The sequence below is a fragment of the Micromys minutus genome, assembly GCF_963924665.1.
Source record: "Micromys minutus genome assembly, chromosome: 2".
Lineage (NCBI taxonomy): Eukaryota > Metazoa > Chordata > Mammalia > Rodentia > Muridae > Micromys > Micromys minutus.
In genome coordinates, this window is record NC_137971.1 from 74,982,063 (window position 1) to 75,009,534 (window position 27,472).

The following is a 27,472-nucleotide window of genomic DNA, read 5'->3' on the forward strand; positions in this document are numbered from 1 at the left end:
AGTGGGCTTAATAAACATCATGAAATAAAAGGGTGTGTCCTTCTTCTCTGGAGATGTCTGAGTGCTCACACACTGAGCAGGGCCTGAGAACACTGAGGTGGGTAGGGTCATGAAGGAGGCCAGGAGGAAGGAATAGTGAGCAGGTAGACCAGAAGGCTGAGGCACAGGAAGAGGCTATCAGAGGGGCAGAGGTGAGCACCAGAGGCTGGGGTGAAGGTCTACAGCAAGGAGCAAGAGGGAAGTCCCACCAGGAAGAAACAGAGCAAGTGCAGAGGCCAAATTCAGCCAGTGTGGCTGGAGAGGGCAGCAGCCATTTGAGTTAGGAATGGAGCCAGATCATGCAGGATCTTACAGCTGTGGTGAGAACTCTGGCTTCACGTTGCCCTTTTTGTTTTATTTTAGTGTACAGGGTGCTGTAAATCTCATCTCCTTTTTTATCCTTTTGGTCTGTTGCCTCTGTACTTGTCAAGGCTATGTTTGCCTTATGTGTAACAAAAGATAACATTGGGCCGAGAGGAATTAATTTTTCAGTCATGAGAAGTTAGAGGGTGGGGACTCCAGGAGCTGACTTAGGGCCTGGACAGAAGAAGGACCTTTGCCAGTGCTCAGGGCAGGCGACTTTGACAGTATGACTGTCATATCTATGCTCAGGAGGAAACCATGGGACAGGTTGGAGAGACTTGGCTCTCTGTTCTACCAGGCAATTGGCAGTGCTCCACCAACCCCAGCTGACTTCTAGGCCATATTAGCCACTTCTTGGTCACAAGGTATGTTCCCAGCTGCAAGGGATGCTGGGAAAGTGTGTGTGTGTGTTGGGGGGGGGGGCAACAGGACCTGCTTCAGTATTTCTCAGCTTGGTCCTTTCAACATTTTGAGTCTAATAACTTTGTTGGGTCTAAAAACTGTTTTTTACATGAGCCTGGCTTCTGTTCACTAGCTGCCAGAAGCACAGCTCTAGGGATGTTGGTACTAATTTTTTTTTTTTGCACTATTTTACTGGGTTCCTTTTTCTCCACCTCCCTTCCACCTTAATCCCTTCTAACCCCCCAGCACTAGGTTGGAAAGAAAGATTAAATGGAAAAGGAGTGTAGACCTCCTTAGACTACATCCTGATCATTAGTTGCGTCAATCTTCATAGTCCGAATATCACCAAACAGCAATCCTGCCACAGCAAATGCAGCAGCAGGCAGACCAAGCCCTCTTCAGAGTCCCCAGAATTAAACTCTTTGCAGCTGGCAAAAACCATGTTCCTGCTAGTGCAAGAGCTAAATCATAATCACCTGCTGTGAAGCAGCCTCTTATCCCACACCTGGAATTAAAATAAAGACATATTCACATAATATAACTGTGTTTTTAAAAAAATCCAAGATTCTCACTACAAGGTGACAACCAAAACTGTCTTCAGGGGTTCTCAAAAGGACAAATCTGATAGGGAAACAACCAGGGTTTATACTCTTGGCCGAGCCAATGGCTACCCTGAACTAAGCTGGTTTGTTATTATATGTACCACTGGGGATCTAACCACAGCCTCATGAATGATAGCAAGCATTCTCCCTGAGCTGTGTCCTAGCTCTTTTTATTTTAGTTTGAGGTATGTCTTAAAAAGTTGCCCAGGCTGATCCAAACTTGCTTTGTAACTAGCCAGACTAGCCCTGAAGTCATCTAGTCTGACTTCCCTTCATTCTGTAGCCAGTGCTGGCCTCATTCTCATCATCCTCCAGCCTCAGACTCCCAAGTGTTAGGTTAGGGTATACACAACCATGTCTGGCTTCTGCTGGCTGTTTCTTGGCAAGGAAGGTAGGAACAGCAGCAGTGCCTCTGAGAGGGCTGCTTATCAAAATTAAGCTCACCCAAGACCCCAAGTGTGCAGCTTTACTGCTTGCTGGGGTCTCATAGAAGCCCGCCACAGCTATGGCAGGTACAGGCCATTCTCTCTGATCAAGAGAGGTTTGGGGACTTTCCAGGCCTATCAACTAACTGCCTTGTGGCATGTTGGAGTTTAGAGTAAGTCTGGTGATCATAGTATCTACAGTCCTAACCCAGAGCCAGGCTGCCTTCTCTGTACATCGTGTGGGAGGTGCATAACCTAGGTGACACATGCTCACAATGTAGGGACACTTAATCCCAGCAGGTCAGCCTGCTTTCACCAGTGCCGCCCTTTAGAGTGGTATGTCACACCCATGAGGCCACCAGGGCGAGCATCTCACTGGGGCTGTCCTGATACCTTGGGAACTAGTTTGGCCGGCATGGACAACAGTGTCAGGTGTGACCTTGCCCTAAGAGAAATACTTTGGTTTCTCATGGGTTGATCACAGACTGTCCTTGGCAGGGTCAAACCTGAGAGGGAGCTGGAAAGTCACAGTACTGCAGTCACTTGTGGTGACTGAGGTCCATGAGATGGATCAGACTTTTGAAGAACAGCCCGGGGCCGGAATCAAGACTTTTCTACCTCTCTCTCAGATGTGTGACCTTGGGAGAGTCTCTGCATCTTTATGCCAGATTCTAGGGTCCCATGATGGTTCCCAACTCTCACTTAGACCACCTGAAGAGCCATTGAGGGACAGTGGGGACAATGACATGTGGCAAGTTCATGTTCATTGTTTGTTCAGTCTCCAGCATGCTAACCTAGCTTCCCTTTTGGAGATGAAGCAGAAATCATGGATTGTCTTGGGTGACTTGAGTGTGACTAACCTGCCCCTAGTGCTAAAAAGGCTCATTGGGTCCCTGGTAGGAATGGCACAATACTCTTCTAGACCATGGGTGGCTGGGCTTGCCAGGTCTGAGCTACCTTAATGATGAGACCATTGAAGCCATCGTCTTGGAACCTGAGCCTCACTGTAGCCTGAGAGTGAGGACAGCAAACCAGTTCCAACGTGGTTCATTGGTTCCTGTCGCACACCTTCAGATGGCTCCAAAGTGTCTGTGAGCAGTGGGTTCCCTCCCTCCCTGGGTTCTCCCAGGACAGCTAGTTGCTGTTTTTCAGCCCCACTCACAGCCTGGGCCATATGAGAACCTATCTCAAAAAACAAACAAGGCCTGCAGAGATGGCTCAGCAGTTCAAACACTGGACACTCCTCCAAATCACTTACTGTGTCTCACAGCTGTCCACGCCTCTAGTTCCAGAAGGAACTAACTGATGCCCTCTTTAGCCTCTGAGGGTACTACATATACATGGTACACAGACATACATACAGTCAAAACATACACATAAAACACACCCCCCAAATCCTAATAATTTATTTAGCTCAAGGTTCTGGAGGTTGGTAAATCCCAACAAAGTGTCAGTATTCATATGTCGTAACATGGCAGAAACATCACATGGTGAGACTTTCCCTGATGAAGTCACTAATGTAGTTCCTGTTCCCGAGGTGACTCAGGAGGCAAAGATGCCTGCTGCAAACCACATGGTGGAAGGAGAGAACTTAATGCTGCAAATTATCCTCTGACTTCCACTAGAGTCCTCACTGTGACTATAGCACACACACACACACACACACACACACACACACACACACACACGTAAATTAATAAAGCTGGTAATGTCTACTCCGATAACTAATCCTATTTACTGCCCAGTTGATACACCTCCACAGCAGAGTATATTCTGGATCTTTTTGTTCATTTGCTTTGGTAGTTGGATAACAAAGGGTCTGGGCCATTTGTCATTTCCACTCTACTCCCCGACTAGTAACAGCATGATGCCCAAGACTTCAACCTATGGCTTGAGAGGGAAATGGAAGTGGGAACAGCCGGAGGTGATGAGACCTCAGAACAGACTCTCGGGAGGCAAGGCTTCAGTGAGACAGCTCTTTTAATTGGGGGATCAAGACTACTTAAACCTTTAGGGAAGTGGATAGGGATCTCTGGGGAGAGGGTAGGTACATCGTTGGCATTGGCTGGTGATGGAGCTACCTTGTTTGCCTCTGGAAAAATTACAGGTGGTGCTGGACCTGACCTTTAAGAGGGAAGGGAGTGCAAAGGTGGAGGTGCAGGCCTCAGTCGGGATGCAGTGGTCCCATGCCTACCGCTCTTGAGACAAGATTTCCAGGGCTGAGTATGACTCAACAACCCCACTCCTGCTCTGAGCTGGGTCCATGGTTCTCTGGACCTATAACCTTTCACTTAAGTTTGAATGGGAGAGAAACAAATGGCTTGTGTATATCCCAACTATTGCGTGGGTGAAATTATACTACAAAACCAATTTGCTGTCTTCCTGAAATTGGTTTAAGTAAGGGACCTGAATTTTGTCTGGCAGCCCTAGGCACTAGTCCACACTCCATCAGACTCTGGTTTGCTGGGTGCTGTGGTGGCTTCAGGTCTGGGCAGATAGCATTGGGTCTGCCAATCTGAGCAGCTTATCCAGTTTATCACTGACCATGCTGGTTGGCTCAGAGATAGGCACATGACCCAGTCAGGGACCAATGCATGTCAGCACTGGAGCAGGCTTTAAGAGGCCCCCAGAAACTTAAAGTTAATTATTTGGGGGTCCTTGAGGACATTTATTTGTTTGTGTGGTTTGGTTTCCTGTGACAGTCTCACTGTGAGCTATAAGCTGGCCTTGAACTTGAATCTTCCTGCCTGGGATTACAGGCGTATGCCCTCCATCCCTATGCCTGGTTTTGCTGAAGTCAGTTTAGGACCTTGAGCCAACACTTTGAGAACAACATGGGAGGAAGTGCACGATTCCCAAGCTAGTGTAGGATTTCTGGCCTGCCTGAACACACTTGGCTCCCAAGGCAGCACGCTCGCCCATCTTACGCCCTAGACGTGCTCTAGGGCACCCTGGCTACCTAGTGGGATAAAGAACAAACCTCCATCCAGTGTTTTCTCTCTTTATTTTCTAAACAAAGCATGTGGTCCCCTGTCAAGCCTTCTTACCTGATGCTCCCTCCCTATGATCTGCGCACCCCCAACTCTTAACAGAGCTCAGCCAGTGCCAACTAGGACAGGGTCACTGATTCTGGGAGACTGAGGTGGTAACAGACAGGGAAGTGGCCTATCACCAGGAGAGGGACTCAAGGGGTCGCTGGAACCTGCCGGCTAGGTCAACAGAGAGCAGAGACTGGGTAGGGTGGGCAAGAACCAGAAGAGGATACAAGTTCAGTATTATGGCACCAGCATCTATGCGCCCCTCAGGCTGGGGCTGACCAGAGGGACATGGGCTCTGGCTTGGGCACCTGTGCCCCTGGCTCTTTGGACAAGGCCTAATAAAATGAGGCACTGGCAATGTAACTTCTCTTGAGTTCACTAGTGGGGATACGGATCTAGATGGCCTCCACCTCACTGTCTGACTCCATGGTATCCAGCGGCTGCAGCCTCAGGGAGTCATAGTTGGGGGGTGGAGTGCCCGGAATGGGCAGAGTCTGTTGGTCAGGGTAGACCTCAGCATTGGACCTGCAGCTGGTTGTGTCAGGCTGAAAGCCGAAGTTGGTGTGGGCCTCCACCAGCTCAGCCACAGTGGGCGGCGGGCCAGTGTAGGGTGCCAGTGGCCGCCGCCTGCGCAGGCCTTTGCAGGAGGCCACCAGCTTGATGATGGTGATCCAAATGAAGTCGATAATGATCTCCCCAAACTCGATGAGGCACAGCACTGAGCCCCCCATCCAGAAGCCAAACTGGCCCCCCAGGTTAGAGAGCAGCCACACAATCTGTAGAAACAGGGAGATGAGGGCCCAGTCCTGCCCAGTACTGGGGTCATAATCCCCAGCTAGGGTCTCAGGGATCCACAGGACAGGCACACCCACACTTACATTGTTGGCTGGCGATTCCTCGATGGTACGGTAGTTGAACTCTTGGAAGTAGATATTGAGCTTGACCACACCCTTCCTGCAGGAGGCAGCAAGGTAGGCTGGGACCACGGGCTGTTACCCCTCCAAGGTTGGGTGTGTGCATGTGCCCCATGGGTAGGGCACTGCATGGCACCTTGCCCACCTCCGTCTGAGTTGCTCCCAGGAGTGGGGAGATTCAACCCAGGCCTGGAATTATTGCCCTTCCCACTTGCTCTGGGCCTCAGAGCCATAAAGGGCTTCTGTGTTCAGCGGCTGTCCTGTGGGTCTCTTCATTTTCCTAAAGGGCTTTCTGGCCTGAGATAGTCCCAGAAGTCACTCTGCAGCCACTCTCTGGGCCTGGGGTAACCATTTTGCATCTCAGCTTGAGGTTCTGGTGGTATAGCCCTTGCCTTTTCTGCACTCAGAGTGTTTGTGTTGACTGGATGGAGGGAAGATGGGTGGATGGGGTAAAACGGAAGGCTGGGAGTTGGGGAAGACAGCTCAGCATGTAAAGTATTGGCATGTGAGCCTGGTAGCCTGGGTCAATCTCAGGGCCCCACATAAAGATGGAAGGAGAGAGCTGACACCACAAAATTGTCGTCTGACTTTCACACGCACACCGTGGCATGGTGTACCTACATACATACATGATACACACAAAATAGTTTTTTTTAAGACTGGAAGACTGGGGTGACAGAGGGATGTAACACATGGAAAGGGGGCCCATCTGTAAGACACTGAGCCCTCCAGTGTCTTTCTTTCCCTCGTACCCCTTCCCCCTTCCTCCTCTAGTCTTGCACTGGGTTTGAACAGCAAAAGCAATTTGGGCAATTGCTCCCTGTGCAAACCCTGCCCAGGGCACTGGTTCCTCCCTTTTCTGCCTTTGATAGCCCTGGCCACTCTGCAGCCTCACCTGCTCAGGGTGATATTGGAGCTCTGGTCCCGCTCTTGAGACAGAACATGTAAGATCCAATCCTAGAACCCAAGAAGGCAGCTGAGAGACCAGGACATGTGCAAGTGTGTGCGTGTGTGTGTGTGGATACACACACACACACACACACACACACACACACACACAAAACACCACATATACCACACACACACACACACACACACACAAAACACCACATATACCACACACACACACAAACACACACGCACGCATGCATGCATGTGACATAACCCCTGCTGTGCTGGGCCAGGGCGGTAAGTAGCCTCTACCTTCCAGAAGCCGGAGCCTTGAGTTGAAAGCACAGGGCACTCACAGAAAACCTGGCTGTGCTCAGAGGGAGGAGGGCTCAGCTCTCTTGTCCCAGTCAGGTAATGTCTCAGGCTCATTCCCTTCTCTAGCCAGAGGACTTGCTGTTCCTTCTTCCCAGAATCCTCCCTGCCCTGCCTGGGCCAGCTCTGCCTCTGGCCTTCCCTGATGTGCTTTCTGAAATGCTTTCCCTTGCAGTTTGCTCCCATTGTTTCTGTCCCTCACTTCCTAGACCTTGAAATGATCTTATTTCTATGTATATGTTGTCCCTCACTGACCGGGCTGTGGATTGATAAAGGGAAGACTAAGCCTGTCCCTGGAATGGTGTCTGGGATAGTATTGGTTGGGTGGGAAGGGGGGAGGGATCGATGAAGTAGATGGGTAAAGAAAGATAGAGCAGCGAGAGAGAAGACCCTCTTTAAAGTTCCAGACTATTTCTCAACCCAAAGCTAGGAGGACAGTAGATAGACCTTCCAACATCTCACCTCAGACGCCTCAGATGGCCAGTCAGCCATGGAGATGGTCATCTTATACTGGGTGTCACTGGAAGAGAAGCCAGCCCTGTTGCTGTCCCCATAGCTCAGTGTCCTCCTTGCCAGCACCCACAGACCCCCATCACCCTGTGCCCTCCTCGACAGCACCCTGAAACCCCACTGGGACACACTCACTTGCAGGACTCCTTGCACATGCTGAGGCAGGTCTCTCTCTGGGTCACACTCATCTGTAGGTTTAGGTAGCAATAGGCTTCATGGGAGAGAGAGGGGGTGATCAAGAGCCAGAAGGGCTGCTCCCGGGGGTCCTTCCTCCCCCAGGGAGCTTTCCTCCTAGATCACCCAAGGGAGACTCAATCTAACATTGCTCCATACCCCACCCTCCCCTGGCCGTCTTGCTACAGTCCAGTTGGGTGCTGTCCCTAAACATCCTAGATACAGCTCAGTAGATTAGAGTCTTCTCCTTTGTCCCTCCTCATCCTAGCCCAGAAGATGGCTTCATGTATAGAAGTATAAGTGACTAAAACCAACCAACTAATCAACCAATCAACCAACCAACCAACCAACCAACCAACCAACCAACCAACAAAGCAAATAAATACATGTTTTCTTCATTTGTATATTATATTGGTGGTAGGACCTATGGCTACTAAGTGTATTTCTGGACTGACTTCTACCCCCGGGACCCTCAGTCTCAGGCTCCATCTCCGTGGAAACCCATTTCGAATTTGTCCTGTGATGAAGCCACCATCACAATGGCAGCTTCTTCAGTGTTCCCTTCCAGCCCAGTTCCCATCATGCGTGGATACACATGCTGAGGATGGATTCATGGTTTTGTGTATGTGCACACATGTACACACTGGAAGCAAGGCGCCTTATGAGCACACACAGGTACTGCTGGGGCACATGGAGACACAGCCATACCTTTCCTATGTGTATCTGAAGATACACACTGCACACCATCCAGCATCCCCATTCTGTGTACAGGGGTGTACATGGCACACATAGGTCATGCCCATACCCACCTGTCTCAAGCATGTACTTCACAGAATCAAGATGAGGAGAAAGAAGGTCCTTTGTGAAGAGAGCCTGGGGGAGGACTTGTGGACTGAGGAGAGGCCCCCTTGGCTTGGGGCTTTCCCCTCACTGTTGTCGGTCTTCCTGTGCTGTACTCACCCCAGTCTGGGAAGTCTCTGTTGTTGCAGTATTTTTCTCCAGCAGGCAGAGGGTACAGGTAGTGGCCACAGCTGCAGTTATGAATCATGTGGTCTTGGAAGCAGGAATGAAGACAGGCCTGCGGATGCAGAACAATGGTCTCACATATGGTGGGATGGTCCCACTCCAGGACCAGGGAGAAGGAGCCCAGAGAAGTTACAGCCAGGACAGAGAGCTGGGGACTAGGAGGCGTGGCCTGCAGACAGCTGCAGCTACAGGCTCTGCTGGCCAACCACAGTTGTTCTCACACAAGGGACCCCGCGGCAGCTTCGTGGGCTCTGAACAGGGACTCAGGCCAGATCCCAGCAACCCCAGTCTCTTCATCCAATGCTGGGTCCTGTAGATGGCATGGGCAGGGGTGGCCTGCCTCTAATAAGTGAGATAACAGCTCAGCCAGTGACATGTCAGCACCCTTCTGAGGTCAGTGCACAGAAACCTGCAGAGATCACAAGCAAGCTGGCTCAGATCTGCTTTCTTACGGCAGGGGGTAGGGGTGAGATGCCCAAAGGAGGCAGAGGGGTGACCTTTAATGGATCAGAGCTGAGGGGAACTGGGGTAGCCGGGACACAAGAGTCCCCTGCCCTGAGAACTGATATGTAGTGAGGACACCTTCAAAGCCCCAATGTCTGTGAGGTTCAGGTCATTCTGATCTGGTTCCAGCCCACTCATGGACCAGCAATCTGTCCTGAAGCAAATGATTAACTTGTGAGCCTCAGTTTACTCATGGAGAAACAGAATACTAGTCACACCTGCCTTCCAAGGTCGGAGGACTCAGGACAGCGTCAGGCACTTGGTAAGCAGTTATTACTCCTTCCCTCCTGCACATGTCCCAAGTGTTGACTACGATGGCCTCCTGCTCCAGCCCATGCCTGCTCCTCTTGCCTCTGCCTGCTCCTTTCCTCCTCTCCTGTCCCCATCTCCTCCAGGCCAATACATCTGACCTCTTCTTCCCAAGGGACCACTGAGGTCACTACTGACTAGCCCGTTCAGAGGTGTGGTCAGGAGGAGACAGAGTGGGGGCCAGAGGAGCTATGAGTTAGAAAGGCTTGGGTGAGTGGTTCACACAGACCTCAGTCTGCCATCTGGAACACAGGTGTCATCCCCTACCTTGTGCCTGAAGCACATTCAGTTCACGGGGTCTGTGAAACCTAGTTTTCCTTCCTCCTACACAAGAGCCATGCGCATCTCAGGGGCACCTTGAAGATATAGCACATGTAAATTACATGGCCAACTGACTATCACAGAGGAGGGACTCAAGAGATCAAATGAGGAAAAGCATGCAAACCATCAACTCTGAATCTCACACACAATGAGAGTTCCATCCTGGGTGTTTCCCCTCCTCAGGGACACTTGCCAACAGGATGGAAGAGTGAGAACCCAGAGCCCTTGCCTTTGCAGCACCATGGTCCCACGCACTAGTTATAAAAATGCAGCCATGTTTACCTGGTGCCGCATGCCTGTAATCCCCCTACTGAAAAGACAGAGGAAAGAGTATTTCGAATTTCAGGTCAGCCTGGGCTCCAAAGGGAAACCTTGTCTCAAATAAGTAGATAAGAAAGACAAGATTTGGCAGAGCCAGTCTGGTTCTCATAGGTAAAGGGAGCAGGGTCCCATGGTCACCAGGCCCTGCACAGCCTTCCCACCTGGATGGAATAGGTCGTGTTGTAGTCACTGTAGAGGTTCTGAATGGCAACGTCGGAGCCGTTCATGGTGCAGGGACTGTAGGGCTCCCCCTTGCGCTGCAGCTTGTCCTGTGGAGAGAGGTGGCTCATGGAGACCCCTGGTAGCCCCTTCTGTGTGTGTGTGCATATATATATATATATATATATATATATCCCCATGGGACCAATTGGATGCTGCAAAGGGCTGGGGAGTTGCAAGTTCTGGAAGGCACCAGAGAGGTCAGCACCCAGCATCTTGCCAGGTACTGAGGTTTGCACAGAGCAAGGGTGGGATGGTGTCACGAATACTATTCCAGGACATGGGAGGGCAGCCTGGACAGGGGGGCTTCTCCCCTCAGCCCCCCCACCCCCAAGCTACCCTGGGGGCCCTGTCTTTACCACCAGCACCCCAATAGATGTCTCAGTTCCCGCCATGGCATAGATGCCCTCTTCTCTAATGAAGGGGTAAGTCCTCTGCTCATGGAGCATTAGCCTAGCCCCAGCTGTGGACGCAAGGAAGGGGACATAGTCCTCCTGACCGATGTCCAGGATCAACTTGAGACCTGTTGAGGAAGGACAGCAAGGGTTATTGAGCTTGTATCTACTGCGGGTGGAAGGGAGGTCATCACCCAAGTGTTCAAGCCTTATTCAGCCACGGCGTTCTCAAGAACTTCCTCCTGGGCTTGTGTGCCCCACCTGTAGTCTCTCATCTGCACAGCAGGACCTGCCCACTCACACTGCCCTTCCCTTCCCAGCCCACATGACGTATGACTTCATCCTCCCCAGCCAGTGGTGTTGCTCCTTCCTGCTGTGCTTCTGAAGACACTTTCCCCCTTGCTCTGGAATGCTCTTTTCGCCCTCTCCGTCCTTCTGGAATACTCCACTCTTTCTTAAGGCTGCAGCCAGTATCATTTTCTCCAGCAGCTCCTGGTTGTTCAAAGCCTCAGAGCCTTCTATGTGTCCTCTCCTAACTCTGGAACATTCCAGTGTCTGCCTCACCTCAGTCTTATGTTCAGACTTCTTTTCCCCACCGGGCTTCCTGGTTTAGAAACAAAGACTTGCTCCCTTATACTTAACCCTGAACTTAGGATCGTGGGTTGACATCTCTGTCTGAAACAATCTGAGTCATCACGCACTGGGCACTTGTTACATACTATGTGCTAGAGAGGTACTTATTTATTTAAGATGGGATCTGGCTAGGTAGCCCAGGCTTGCCTCAAATAGGTGATCTTCCTGCCTCCGCCTCTGGATCGCTGAGATCACAGGCTATTGGCAGTATATCTGACTATAAAGTGCTTTATTATAAAATGTCGTATTGGATGCTCACAAAAACCCATGAGGTACTATCATCATCCTTATTTTACAGGTAAGCAAGCTGATACACAAGGAGGTAAGAGACCTCTCTCAGGTCACACTGGGAGGAAATGGGTTTGCTGGAGTTCTAACCAGGCCCACTGTGTCTCTCAAGTGAATGGCCCAGCAGTTTGTTGACAGTTTTCACTAGCAAGGGCTGGATGAAGGTGGTCAGCTCAGTGGGCCCCTCTTGGCCAGTGGTCCAGATAATCAAGGAAGACCATCCTGCCTTTTGATGGCTAGGAGTGTCACAGCTGAGACTGTGAGACTCCCTCATGTGGATGTTTGGGTGTATGTCTGTCTCTCCAAGGTTTCACTTTGCAGCTTAGGCTGGTCTTGAACTTGTGATCATCTTACTTCATCTACCCAAGTGTTGGGATTACAGGAGTATATACCCCAGCAGCCAGCTTCTCAACAACCTTCCTCTAGAGAGCAGCACAGTGGAATGGGCGTCTGTCCTGCCCTGGTGAATAAGGGACAAGCAGCTGCTGCTGGTCATCCACTTCAGAGAGGAAGCAGGAGGGAGGCTAGTCCCACCTCCTACCTTTTAGTCCACCTCCTGTGGAAGAAGCCAGCCTCCACTCCAGGGTTCTTGGCTGAGAGACCCACTAGGCTTCTCTTAGCACATAGCTGAGGACCCATAAAGGTCTCTCCAGGTTTACAGTGGAGGTTCAGCAGTGGCCCAGAGTCTTGGTACTGAGTCTCTAGGCTAACCCTCAGTCTCATACCTGATGTCAGAGGGTCACACCTCATAGATCTCTTTGTCAAGAGACTTAAACTCACCAAATTCAGTCCCAGGGTTGGCAGAAGGAAGGGCCTTCTCTGTCATGCCCCAGTTGAAGATGTAGCAATTGCCATAATCGGGGTAGAAGATAGGTGTGAAGTTCCTAAGGAAACAGGGAAGGCAGGAGGGTGGGATCTTCTGTAAAGAAGGCGCCTCCAGCACACTGTCCTGCTCTTCTGAAGAGGGAGTGGGCAATTTCTGCCTTTTATACACTTCAGAGAGGGGGCGGAAGAGAGAGGCTATGTCAGAGCTAAGTTCATCTTTAAAATGTTTATATTGTTAACTCATGTTGTTATCTCTTTTATAAACTTAAAAGCTACAGGAAACCCAATCAGATCTACCTCCAATGGATCAAATAAGACTTCCACCCAGATAAGTACATCTGCCTACAGCTCACTTACCTATTCTAAAGGGTGGGATTCCTCTAGATTTCAAATGTGGGTTTCAAATGTACATCTAAAAATTTTTCCTTCTTTTCATGACTATAGCTCCCACCTTGTAGGCCGCTGGGATAGATAAACCATATGACACATGCTTTCACTTTTCTTGATACCAGATCATGGCTAAGGCTCCTGCACAAACATTGGCAAATTGGTAGAGATTATCAATCCAGTTGGCAGAGAGAATCCCCGATTTCCCAAACGAGGCCTGGCCAGCCTTTGTGGGCAAAGAGGGTTAATTCTCTATAGCCACAGTTTTGAGACAGACATTGACCATTGAGAAGGTCCCTTCGGGCATGCCCTTCAGTTTATCCCTTACCCCAGGGTTCTAGCAGCCGGTTCACTCAGCTGAAGACCAGGCCTGGCAAGGGCACTCTCTGCCAGATCTGGGATCTGGCGAAGCCACCAGGAGTCCAAGTGACAACTTGAGACCCCTGTGCATAGGCAAAACTTTCCTACCGAGTTTTATCCAATGGGACGCTGGTTTGAGATAGCTCAGTAGCCCCTCCCTGTACCTTCCCAATGGACAACTCAATGTCTCAAAATGTGTCACCAGACTCCCCACTGGGATGTCTCCTGGAAAATTTCAAATCTCTAACACTGACACCTCAGCTAAAGACATCTAAATTGATACACCTCTGCAACAATGTTTGGACTCAGTATCCACTAGATAATGACTCAAAATGGCACCCTAGACTCATTAATTTTATGAGACTTTCACTCATACTGCCAATGATCTAGTAAATGGAAAGAGGTTCCCTGTGTGTAGGCATTTATCTATCTCTGCTCTAATCCTTCTCTGTGTTCTTCTTGTAACCCCACCCACCGCCTTTTAGCATAAGGCAGATGATACCACAGCTCTCGACCCAGCCAATGAGCCATCCTCTCTCATGCTATTATAAGCTTTTCAAAACTCTCCCCTCCACAGCCAGGCTCACATGTGGATGTGGACATGCCACCCGGCCTCAAGCACCGCTGCTGATGCCCCTTACCTCCCTATCTTGTCCTCTTCTGCGCCGCAATCTTATAGTCTGATGTTCCATGCTTTACATATGATTCTCACTAATAATTTACTTCCTGAGGAAAGCTGGTGAGTTTGGGAGCAGAAAAAATGCATGCAGACGAGATACATCAAACAGATAGACACTAACTTAGACCCTGAAAACCCAGAAGGTAAACAACTTATAGTGACCTATTTCTTTTCCCAGAGCTACTCCAACATAAGAGACTAACTTTAAAAGCTAGAGAGGGGAACCCTAACTCCACAGGCAGAAGTCTTGGTGCTGGCCTTTAAAGTGTACCATGGGAAAGGTAAAAAGGCTCACAAACAAATACCATATGCCGGCAAAGGCTTCCTGATCATCCCTAGCCACTGCTACACCACCGGGCCCCTGCTACAGATGTGGTCAATAGGTCATTGGGAGAAAGCTTGCTCCAGCCCTCACAAGCCAAAGGGGCCATGTCCTAAGTATGATCCAGAGGAACACTGGGCTGTCGATTGCCCTGTGTCACGCAAGACAGAGGGACATCACGCCCAAATAGCCCTCAAGCCTTCTAGGCTTGGCTATGGACAACTGAAGAGCCCAGGCTCCCTTGACCTGACCACTGCCATCACGAACAGGAAGCCACGGGTAGCTATCATGGTATGTGAGCAGCCCATCTCCTTCCTCTTGGACACTGGGGCCACTTACTTGGTCCTGACGGAGTTTTGGGGACCCACTTCTCCTTCCCATTTTCCTATTGGACATCTTACCTTCCTCACCAGATCCCATCACTTAGTTACATTTTTAGGGGTGTACCTCTTAGGCATTCCTTTTGGTAGTGCCAACATGTCCTGTCCCCTTATTGGAAAAGAGATCTTCTAGCTAAGTTGGGAGCCTCTATTTCCTTTGCTCCCCCCCATTCGCCTGAACCCATGTTCGCCAGCAGCCCCTCTGCTTCTTCTATCCAGTCAACTCACTAACACAAACATGTTTCCTTTACCAGCTTCTGAGGTAAACCCCCAAGTCTGTTGCTAAACACTCTTCTGTTGTCATCCAATTACTAGACCCTACCAGGACCCTTTTAAAGTGATGCTTGAGACACCTACAGCTCTTTTTCCACATACAAGATCCATGAGTTCCCAGGTGGGAGACAGAAGTTGTTGGTAAGCTCTACTGTAAAAAATCAACCAGGGTCCCCAGTAAGTACTATCAACATTCAGCTGCCCTGACTCTGACGTTGCCATGACTCCACACTTTTCCTTTATCCCTCTTCATGACATGGCAAACTGTTCTAAGACATCGGGACACATTCTGTAGTAATTTGCTCCAAATCTTATCAATCCTCTATTTCAATGATAGACACAGAAACTTTCAAACCAAACTATCAATTAGTTCCTGTTACAGGATTACCAGCCACTGTCCATAGAGGAGCCTTATGTGAACATTTTCCAAGTGGACCCCGATGGTGAAAGCCAGCTGCACCCTAAAGACACCCCAAGACAGCAGGAAGTAGCCAATGAGACTCTCACTGCCCCTATTACCCTTTACCATCAGCCTTCCCCTCCCTTTTTTCTCCTCTTTATGATAAGAAAAGGGGAGGAATGGCAGCACTAGGACTGCTCCTGAAAATTTTTTTCTTTCTTCCAAACCAAATGTACTTAATCTCTACCTATAATGCATACATATGTGTGTTCCAGCATCTTGTAAAGTCCAGGCGCTCATTACATCTAGAACAGCTCCAGAGAAGCAACCTACAGATGCTTCAGCCTTCTCTCGGAGACACAGACGCTTCCACTGGACCTGTTCCTTCTGACCTATCCTCAGATGGTTCCACAGACCCTGGACAACAAGGGAACAGCCAACTCTAAGACTGGACAAACATCCCTACCCTCACTTTTCTGGACTCTCTAGAAACATCGCCCCAAACAAGAGTGAAGCAGTCAAGAGATCATAATGACCCTATTCCTGGTCCACCATCACCTCTAATTTTTCTTTTTTAATTAAACAAAAATGGGGAATGTTGAGATTCTGTAAACCCCACCCCTCAGTTACCTAGCAACAGCTAGGTATACCCCACCCCTCAATTAACCAGCAGTAGCCAGGTATGCTCCGCCCCAGTGACCTGACACTATAAAAGGAGCTGCTTGACCCCTCCTATCTCTCTTGCTCTTGTGCTCTTGCAGCCTTGCTCTCCCACTCCTACCCCTCTTCTTCCCTTCCCTTCCCCCCTCTCCCTCCACGTGCTCATGGCTGGCCTCTACTCCTCTACTTCCCTCCCTCTCTCTCTCTCTCTCTCTCTCTCTCTCTCTCTCTCTCTCTCCCTCTCCCTCTCCCTCTCCCTCTCCCTCTCCCTCCCCCCCCCTCTCTCTCCCTCCCTCCCTCCCTCCCTCTCTCTCTCTCTCTCTCTCTCTCTCTCTCTCTCTCTCTCCCTTACCACCCTCTTAACTCTCCCATGACCTGAATAAACTCTATTTTGTACTATACCGTCATGTGGCTGGTCCCTCAGGGGGAAGGGATTCCCAACATGGAGGCCCCAGAGGCATCTCCCTTGCCCCCGGGCCTTGCTGCACCTCCATGGGCCATATGCCCCCCACTCTCTTCATCCTTCCCCTAACATTGGTGCCGAAACCCGGGATGTTATCTTTTCACAACATTGGTGCCCCGTGACTTTATCTTTCAGTGACTTTTCCTTTCATTGGTGCCCCGTCATCTTTTCCTTACAGTGTGGACCTTCTCATGTCCCTCAAAAGTAGCACTGAAAGTTTCAAGGGATTTGGAGATGGCTTATCCAGGAAGTGTGCTTGCTCGCAAGCCTGACCTCCTGAGTTCAATCCCCAGGACCCACACTGAGGAGAGAGAACTGGCTTCCATGAGTTGCTCCCTGACCTTCATGTGGCTCGTGCCATAAGTAAGTAAATAAATAAAATGTAAAGTGATTTTTCAAAACAAAAAGAACCACCCCCGCACAAGCAAAACCAGCAATTGCCTATGTATCTACACTGTTCTTTTATATTTATTATAAACAGTTCACCAAATGTGAGACATTTAAATTTCAACTGATGTTCCACTCTTAATCCTTCTATTCTATGATGTTTACTGAGCAGTTTCCAGATCCAGGCCTATGCTGTTCCTGAGGACATTGTCTCACTTGATCCTGGGATAACCAAGTGTATTCTCCTGTTCTCTCATGAGAAAGTCCCCTCAGCCTCTGCCTCAGCCTAGAATGTAAGTAGACTGACCCGGCCCCTAGTGGACACGGAAGTGCCCCTGACTTTCCCGGATAACATTGGATGGGGCTGTGCTGCTGAACCTCTGGGTTTTTGGTTGTCCTAAACAGTAAGGAGGATGAGTAATAATGGGATTTTCTTGGCTTTACAAACATTTCTAGAGGTGGGCACTGAGGTGGAGCAGCCTGGAGAACATCATAGGGCTGCTAAGTGCAGCTTACACCACAGCACAGGCAAGCTTGGTGTCGCCTCTGCTCTCTACGTGGCTCTAACCCATGCACTTTAAAAAGAAATTACACTGATGATGATGATGATGATGATTGTTGTTGCTGTTGTTTCTGGGGAGAGGCATACGTGGAGAGGCCACAGAACAACTTATAGAAGTCTTTATCTTCCACCTTGTGGGTCTTAGAACTTGAACTCAGATTATCAGGCTTGGGGCAAGCATTTACCCGTTGAATCATCTCAATAGCCCTAGCCTGTCCTATTCTATCCTAAGGCTCAGTCTCTGGTCTAAGCTCCTCAGGACTCTGCTTTCCTTGTTCCCCCGACAGCCATCTCACACTAGAGTCCCTGCAGAAGCCCTGTCTTTACCTTTGCTCTTCAATAGTCATCTTATACCAGGGTCCTCACAGAAACCCTGTCCCCACCGTTGTTCTTTCCATCCTGCTGTGATGTGTCAGGGCCATTGTCCCCATCCGTGAGCTAGGCAAGGCACACCCTTCTCATACCCTCCAGAAGGTCCATGATGCTCACAGGCTCCTTTACCTGGGCTCCGCCCCCTCATTCACTACCCTTGAGCACTGCTCCAGATGTTTGCAAACACAGACCGCTGATCCTTGTGTCTAGAACCTTTTCTAACCAGCCTATCAAATAGCTGGTTTCTTCTTTTCCTTCAGTTTCATTTCCTCCAAGACCTCCTCAGTCTCCACCCCTGCCCCAAGCAAAATGATGGAGCTCAGCTGACTATAGTGAGGAGTTAGGGATGGACTTCCCCCCTCAGATTTCCACTTCTTTATTACCTTCAATTCAACACAAGACTGGGAAATCACCCCACTTTTTCTTCTTACCCATCTGCTGCTCCTTCTGTGGACCCTGAGCCCAAGGAGAACCATGACCTTGCTCTGTAACAGCCAGAGGTCAAGAACACTGGCCCAGGGAAGTCTGTCTGCCCTTACCTGACTCCTGGTTCTGTCCTTTCCTAGCCCAGGGAAGCTTGAAGATGTCCCTAGTGTCCCTGGGCATCACTTTCCCCATCTGTTAGGACATCCCAAGGACAATAGTAGCAGCTGCTACCTTCCAGGTCTGAGCTGAGGGCAAGATGCCTAGCATACTGTGGTGTGAAAAGCCCCTTGGCTAGCAATGTCCACACCTCTGTTTCTAGGGCCTGGCACACAATTCAGCAGCACACAGACAGTTGGTAAATATTTGTTGAATAAATAATGTGATAAGGACACTGGAGATATAGACTGGAGGGTGGTGTTTAGGGTGGGTCAGGGGAGGTGTCTGGGCCAAGGTGAGGCCTGAGAGGAGACTAATGAAGGATGAGGAAGAGGTGGTGGAGTCTAGTAGGTGGGAAAGGAAAAGGTTTATCCTGCTGGGGGCACAGCACTGGCAAAGGCTTGAGCAGGCACCACAGTGTTTGTCTACTGTGTGGGTCATAGCTAAGACCACAGGCAGAGAGCAGAGCAAACAGGCCGCAGCCAGGCCCTGCTCTGAAGGGAGAGACCTCACCCCAGGCCACGAGGACATAGTGTTCCCAAGTGACTGTCTTGGGTAGATGCAGCCCAGAAGGGAACAGGAGGCTGCCAGGGTGTAGCCAGTCCCCTCCTGCTGGCTGAAGGTTGTCATCTGTGCCAACTATTCATTTGTTGGTAATGCCTGTTCCCCAGTGAGGCCGTGCCTATCTCTGATACTCTCTAGTTCCAGAACGAGGGTCCCCTTTATAAACGTTTTTCTGGGACATGAGCCTTGAATGCAAGTAGAGGCCAGCAAGCCTTCAGAAATGACTGGGAGATATCCGGGAACACCCTTGCTCACTGTGGTGACAGATACTCCAGAGACTTGAGCTTAGGGGTTCCACACCAGACTGTACAACATGTTTAGAAGAGAAGGGGGAAGGAAAATGGCTCAGTAGGTGAGTGCTAGCTGCCAAAGCATGAGGGCCTGAGTTTATGTTCCTAACACCCATGAGTCTACTTGCCCACTTGCCCACATCATGTGAGCTCATCACATCACGAGGCTCACTTCCAGCATAAGGGAAGGCAATACCCAAGCAAGGAAGATGGTGTTATGAGTGCTATGACCTGGCCACCATGTGCCACCAACTCTGATTCCTTAAAGGTGTCAGCTGGTCTCTCAGCAGGCATGCCTGAATCCATCACCCCTGCTAAGATCAAACAGGTCCACCCACATCAAGGGCTTCCCACAAGACATCCAACCAGTGCTCTGAAGCACTCAAGGTCACCCCCAACAAAGAAGCTTGAGAAATTGTCCTGCCAAGGATAATCCATGTCCAATGCCACCTGTGCTCCTGGATGGAGTCCTCGACAGAAATATGTCATGTGGGAAGGCGGATGCAGTCAGAACAAAGCGTTGTTTCCTTCCTAGAGACACGTTAGTTTGCATTCTTTGCAATTTGCTTTTGTTGTGCTAGGTTCTGGCCCAGCACTTTTACAAGCTAGGCAGGTGCCATGGCCCTGGCCTATATCACACTCATTGTCTTAGTTTTGACAGATTACAACTGTGAGGCAGAATGCTAAGAAAAGGGACCACTGCCAGGGGGTCAAAGATATCTATGTGCGGTTTATGGCAGTGTATGTGTGTGTGTATGTGTGTGGTGTTTTATGTGCATGTGTATGTATATATGGCGTGTGTGGTTTATACATGTGGTGTATGTTTATGTATTGGTGTGTATGTGTGTGCATGTATGTATGTGTGTTGTGGTATGTGTGTGTGGTTTATATGCACGGGGTATGTGTTTGCATGTATATGTGTGGGGTATGTGTGTAGTTTATATGTGTGTATGTGTGCCCATGTGTGTGCACATGTGTTAATTCTTGCTCACAGAAGGATGCCAGAGGAGGATGTTGGGTATCCTCTCGCTCTCTGCTATATTCCCTTGAAATGGTCTCAGTAAACCTGGAGTTAGGCTATGAGCCAGCAAGACCCTAGTGCTAGAGTGACAGACTTATGCAACCAGACCTAGCTTTTTACATGGGTTCCAGGGATTCAAACTCAGGTCCTTCCCAGAACTCCAGTGCCTCAGACCCAAGGGAGTGACAAAACCTCCTTGTGTGAGCTCAGAGGGAGGGAAAGACTTCCTTAGGTCCAAGTACAAATATTGATGTCATGTGCAGAAAATGTCCACTATAGCTTTCTCCCCTTGAAGAGCAAGCCTGAAGACAGCCCCTCTATAGAAACTGATCCTACCAAGATTAGCTAAACCTCTCCCCTTGATCCATCTGATGCCATAACCCAGGCCTTCCTGTCTGTCTGTATGTAATAACCTGTCTCCTTGTTCTGCTGTATATGGTCACCCTCCTCCTTGTACAGGTGTATGCAGTATCCCAGCTCCTTGTTCAGATGTGTGTCCTTGGACACTGGAAGCTAAGTCCTCAGACACTAAAGTGAGTGCTGAGGCCAAGGTTCAGGATACGCCATGGAAGGTGTTGCACTTGGTCTGACGACAACAGTCCAAAGGGGTCCAGCCTTCAGCTTGTTGAGACCTAGAGGCCGGACTAAGAAAATGAAGGTGTTGTCTTATACTGTTCCCAAGGGCAAGCTTAAGAGAAACAAGCTTAGGTTGGCTGTTCTGAAGCACTATTCGGTGATTGGCAATATTAGTTGCCTTCCCTTCTGATGACCGTGGTGCTGGTATGTTCAGATAGGCACTAGGACGTTACCATGGCAAGTGTTGTCTGACTGACAACTGCAAATGACTTGATAAAAGGACAGGAACTGAATTCTTGGTCCTCCTTTCTCTGTCTCCTGAGTGCTCAGACTACAGGCTTGAACCATCACCTTTGGTTTGACTGACAACTCCTTGACACCACCTGCAAAACCTGTGTAGGGGGGGACAGAGTGCAGCTCTCAGCCTATTCTTCACTGAGCCCTTTGGAAGGTTACAGTCCCTGCAAGATGAATCTGGAAGCATGTCCTATGTCCTTAGGAGGGAGTCCTTGCTCAGCAGCAGAGCTGAGAACTGAAGTGAGGGAGCTCAGACCAAGAGATGCACAGGTCGCCATGACCAGGTGACAGAGGCAGGACTCGGCGGACAAGCGGGAAGGTAGCCCAGACTTTCTGGGTCGCTGTCCCACTTGCTTTGTACTCTCAACATGAAGACGCATTGTAGGGAAGAGGGAGTCTTTGAGCCCATAAGCCTTGCTCTACATGCAAGGGTGGAGCTAACATGTGCCCATCACAGCAATTGGGAAAGGTGGGTAAATGCTTGTCCTGTTTTAGAAAACAAAAGCCCTGCAATGCCAAGTGCCTACCCAGATATCCCACCAGGTGCACGCTCTCTCTCTCTCTCTCTCTCTCTCTCTCTCTCTCTCTCTCTCTCTCTCTCTCTCTCACACACACACACACACACACACACACACACCACCACCACCACCACCACCACCACCTATCTCCCAGCTGTTGGGAGCTGCAAGCTAATGGCCCAAGGCTGCTACTGTTCTTGGGGAGGCCAACAGCCGAGTCTGACTGATGGAGACTTTATAAAAGGCCTGGCCCCTCTGATTTGATTCCTGCACGTCTTTCCATGAATCAGGTCTGCCCAGGCTTCACCTACAGTCATCAGTTCCTTGCAGGTCCTTATCTTCCTTCCTCATCTGTCTTTCGTGCTGACTTCTCCAAAAGTGATTCCCTCAAGTGTCCTGAGCTGTCTCAGACATGCCTCCAGCAAGCTGCAACAAGACACTAAGGCGTAGATCAGCCTGTATGCTCTAGATAGCTGCTCTAGATCCGGGTCAGCCTGTATGCTCTAGATAGCTGCTCTAGATCCGGGTGGGTCTGAGCCCTGCTGGCTCAGGCTGCTAATTCGTTCTGTCTGTCAGGGCAGAGGACAGGAGTTGTTCTCACCGATGACTGCAGGGCTCAGTTCCAAACAGGCAGGCTAGGATTATGCGATCGGGGGCATAGCCCATCCCCACCAGGTCCTGGGGACGCACTTGTGAGAAGATGTTGGTCGCCTGCAGGATGTACCACTCAGTCACGGCCTGGGTGGCACTGGTGAAGTTCCGGAAGGTACACACGGTCCCATTGACACTGCACTGTGAAATGGAAGAGAGGTTCCTGAAGACACGGAGGCCACTGCCCCGAGGAACCCAGGAAGGAATGGCAGCACTGTTTTATCTGCCCCATGGCTTCACCCTGGTGGTGGGAAATGTGTTAGAATCCTAGCTCATGCATGCTCAGGGACAGCACCTCAAACAACTCAAGGCTAGTCATACATAGCCCCCATTAGAACTCTTCAGTGTAAACACAGGACACATGTACAGATACATAGCTCCTTTCTGACACATACACAAACACATTACACATACAGAGATACACAGATACACAAACATACAGAGCCACATATATAGACACATATATACATTATAAGGCATAGAAAGACACAGAAAAAAAATTCACACTCAGACACACATGGGTAAACACACACATATATACATATATCCAAACACACATGGGTACAAACACATGGACACACAAGCTCACACATTCAGATGCACAAACACATACAGGCACAGTCACAAACACACATGGGTACATACACGTAGACACATTCAAATGCTTATGAGTACATACACAGACACACACATACAGGAACACACAGACACGTGCACACAGACATACACTCAGGCATACAGGGCCACGTGGGCACACACAGGGACACACACGGACACAGAGCTTACCCCAAGAGGTAGTGAATAGACAGGCTTGGGCTGAATTTTCAGATAGGTAACCCATGACCTCACCCTAAGTGTGACATTGCTTCTAGGCAGCAGGCAATCTGCTGGTTTGAGTGGGAATGAGGCAGGTTTTGGAGGCTGTGACCACGTGCCAATGCCAGGCAGACACTTACCCCTTGGGGAGGCTGCACATCCCATTCGTGCCCCGTCTGAAGCTGACCCTCAGAGTAACCAGGGTAGCTGTGGATAGTGTAGGCCTCTAGGGCCAGCCCCTGAACTACATCCTCGGGGTCTCCAGGATGACGCCTAGCCTGGAAAGTATCCATGGTAAGGACAGAGCTCTGGGGGACCTCAGACCAGATGGGCTCTGACTCTGTGCCTCCCCCGCCCCATCCCCACTAAGGTCCTTGTGAACATGACATCGCTGCCAGCTCTAGAACACATGGTCCAGGACTGGCCAATCATTGGAGGCTGTCCTGTGTGTAGCTCGCTGTGATCTCGTGAGAGAGAGAGGGACTGTGGGGGAGAGAATGCTAAAATGTCATCAGGAGAGAGCATGTCCTGAGCTGAGGCAGAGGGACCTTAGTCCTCACAAAGGCACCCGAGCACCTGGATCCACCTGTGCCTGATCCCAGATGACTTCTGGACGTCTCCACTTTGTGCGTCAGTGGCTCTCTGCTTTGCATAAACTAGTTTAAGCTGGGTCACTCTTATCCAAGAGTCTTGGCTAACACACCAGCTAGTCCCACATTTTAAAAAGTGCTTCCCAGGCTCATGGAGTAGTCCAGTTGGTTAAATGCTTATAACACAATCTGAGAAACTGAGCTGGATCCTCAGAACTCACATAAAAAAAAAAAAAAAAAAAAAAAATCCAGGCGAGGGTTGAGAGATGGCTCAGCGGTTAAGGGCACTTGCTCTTCCAGAGGATCCAAGTTTGATTCTCAGCCCCACATGGCAGCTCACAACTATCCATATCTCCAGTTTCAGGGGACCCAATGCCCTCTTCAGACCTCCGTAAGGCACCAAGCACACCCGGGGTGCATACACACACAACTGGCAACACGAGTACACATAAAATAAATCTAAAAATAATTAAAATTCCAGGACAAACTGTCATCTCAAAGCTGGGGAGGTGGAAACAGGCAGATCCCTTGGGCTTGTTGGTCAACCAGCTTTGCCTAAAGAGAAATGACATCCGAGATTGTCCTCTGACCCACCTCCAACAGGTATACATGCAAACACACCCACACCCCGCACTACCTTCGCAGATGTATAAAACAGACACTGGGTCCCTCAGCAAATCTTAGGTTATCGATGAAAATAGACTGCCATCCAGCTCTCTGCACGGCATGTCCTGGCAGGTGCTTGGGGGAACTTACCAGCCTCATGGCCACTTTGCACCCCTGGGCATTACAGGTGCTTCCTGGGGCTGGGTTGCTGCTGTTGTGGCTGTCCCCAAACAAGTCGAGGACCACTGGGTGGTCAGGGTTCCGCTCATCAATAAGGACCAGGGGCGTGTGGTTCCAGATGGTAAAGTTCAGGGTACTGGTGGTGTTGGTGTGGTTGGACTCTGGAGCCAGAATCTTGTCTAGGACGGCTTCCATCAGCTCGTCCAAGTCCTTCAGCAAGTGCTTGACCTTGGAATACCTAAGTGGAGAGAGGTTGGGTCAGGTGGGCAAGGAGCCAACAGATAAAGAACTTGCCACCAAAGCAGGGCCTGGTGATGTGCACCTGCGTCCCAGTAAGTTCAAGCCCATGGGCAACTTAGTGACACCCTACCTTGTTCTTTCCTAAAGAGCCAGAGATGTGTCCTAGCGAAGGAGTGCTCACCAGCATGGGTGACACCCTGTGTGCTACTGAGATGCCGCCTCCCTCCCATCGTGTCCACGTGCCTCTCCATTGTCCAGTCAGACCATCCATTCGGCGTCTGCCGCATACCAGGTGATGGCGGCCAAGACAGCCATGAAAACCCATTGTAGTGAGGAAATAGCTGTTGATCACGTGTCAGGAGTCGGATGTGAGGGGCAGGCGTTTTGTTTTGTCCCTTGTCACAATTCTGACATCACCCCCACATGCCGACAAAGCAACTGACTCTTGGAGGGCACTTGGATTTCTTGGATGAGCCCAGGGGATAAAGGGCAGGGCTGAAATTGGAATTCAGGTTTGGTGGAGAAGTCATACTTGAAAACCCTCCCAGAAGCCCCCTCTCAGTAGAGGGAAGAGAGAGGAGGAGCAGGTCTGTGCCCTGAGGACAGGACCAATTTCAGGATGGAGAGGGGGTGGGACTGGGAGTGTGGCTTCTCTGTTTTCTCTCTTCTCCAGGGGCTCCATGTTGGAAGTGTGACCAGTCCCTGTAAAAAGACTGAGAGAGAACTAACCATGCCAGGGATACATGTGTCAGGATCAGAGAGGCCAGCCTTTGTGAAAGGGCTTCCTGTGTCACATACATGCAGCACACACATGCAATAGCCACATGTACCACACACAATTACCACACACATGTACCACACACATGCAGCACACAATGCAGTACACAGATGTACCACATACAATGCAGCACACACATGTACCACACACATGTACCACACACAATGCAGCACACACATGTACCACACACATGAATAAACTCATACACAAATACAAAAGCCAAAGGGACTTTTGGTGATCATGAAGGTGACCACAAGGTATGAACTGCCTTCTAGGACTTTCCTTTGGACAAGAGCATCTCTGTCACTCAGCACCTGAATTTGTCAGGCTGTTTTACCCCAGGCCTTTTACACACACTATGTTCACAACTTGAGTGGCACCTCCGTCCCTCCTGGCTAACTTCCACTCATGACTGGAGACAGTTTTACTGACTGGCCACTGGCCTGTCCTCAACCCGGATTAGATAGGGTCTCTTTGTCTTTGCACCGGGAAGCCTTCCCACTGTATGAGGAAAAGGTAGCATAGAAGGACAGTTACAAAGAGGCCCTTCTGAAGTTAGACCAGTTAGAATTGTAGGGACAAATTCTAGGTTTCTCACCCCGTATGGCTGAACAGGTGTGTTCACCTCCTGAACCTGTATTTTCTCACCAGTGAACTGGGGTTGCTATAGGAATGCTTGTCTTTGGAAGGGCTGTACATGTGAGAATTACACCTGTTCCCCAAAGCATGTGTGTGTGTGTGAGAGAGAGGGAGAGGAGGAAAGGGAGAAGGGGAGAGGGGGAGAGGGGGAGAGTGGGAGGGAGAGGGGAAAAGGGGAGGGAGGGGGGAGAGGGAGAGGGGGAGAGGAGAGAGGGAGAGGGGGAAAGGGAGAGAGGGAAAGGGGGAAAGGGGGAGAAGGAAAGGGGGAAAGGGGGAGAGGGAAAGGGGGAAAGGGGGAGAGTGGGAAGGAGAGGGGAAGAGGGGGAGGGGGAGAGGGAGAGCTAGCAAGCTAGTGCGGTGCTAGTGGCCCATTAGAGCTCCAGAGAAGTTGGGAGGGAAAAGAGGTGGGGGGGGGGTAAGGAGGGATGGGCTGGAGGGGAGGCAATGAGGGATAGATTTTATCCAAATGCCTTATATACAGGAATAGAATATGTAGATATTAAATACAATATTTTAAAAAAGAAGATGAACAGTGCCGAGTCACAGCACCGAGGTCGATCTCTCCTCCGGTCCAAAACTATACAGAGGTAGCCATATTGTTGCTTTCTTTAAGTCCAGGAAGCTTAGGACTTTGAAATCCTTACATGCTGAAAATAACGAAAGCAAGAAGGTAAAGAAACGAAGGGAAGAAAAAAGGACCGGAACAGAAGGATTGTGTTGCGGGGGGAGGGGAGGCGGAAGAGGGGAGAGAAGAGCCAGCTTTGTTCGGGGACCACCTACTGGAAGGGGCTGGAATTGCAGACCGTGACCGCTGGGAAGTTCATGGTCTTGAAGCCCATGGAGAGAGAGACGCTGACCTCCCAGCTCAGGTAGGTCTGGATGAAGACGCCCCACTGCCAGCACACCAGGCAGGCGAAGAGCAGCGTGAGCAGGAACCACATGGCCTTCTTCTTGGGCCCCTCGCAGATGATGCGCTTGGGGCCGTGTGTGTTGGTGTTGTTGCAGTACCACACCAGCAGCTCCTTGTAGGTGTAGCCTGGGCCCTTCTGCAGCCGGTGCAGGCACTTCAGCAGGTATTTCTTCACTGGCATGGTGGCACCTGCTGGGACAGGGGACGCCATCAGACAGGACCCTGTGGAGGAGGTCATAGGCCTGGAGACTGGTCTCAGAGATCAGCCCTCTCTCCCTCCATCCTTTGCCCACTGTAGTCTGCTTTCCACCTGCCTGTCCATCCAACAGAAAAGCACTTAATGGGTGACTATAGCGTGACTGAGCTAGTGTCTCTGGACTCAATGACAAGCAAATCAA

The 27,472-nt window shown here is 50.1% G+C and overlaps 1 protein-coding gene across 2 annotated transcripts; it reads right to left on the reverse strand.

The window, feature by feature from the left end:
• Positions 1-5,264: 5,264 nt before the first annotated feature.
• SCNN1B (sodium channel epithelial 1 subunit beta) lies at positions 5,265-27,255 on the reverse strand (the record flags this gene model as incomplete). 2 transcript variants are annotated; one of them, XM_080912705.1, is made up of 12 exons in its annotated part: positions 5,265-5,645; positions 5,748-5,823; positions 6,679-6,740; positions 7,509-7,566; positions 7,692-7,767; positions 8,691-8,808; positions 10,373-10,480; positions 10,790-10,953; positions 12,527-12,630; positions 22,266-22,456; positions 24,478-24,745; positions 26,945-27,255. In XM_080912705.1, the coding sequence occupies 12 exons, from the start codon at positions 27,253-27,255 to the stop codon at positions 5,265-5,267; spliced, it is 1,917 nt and encodes a 638-aa protein (XP_080768831.1). The 2 variants fall into 2 exon arrangements, with proteins under 2 accessions (XP_080768831.1, XP_080768832.1); XM_080912706.1 differs by lacking the exon at positions 10,373-10,480.
• Between the last annotated feature and the right edge of the window lie 217 nt (positions 27,256-27,472).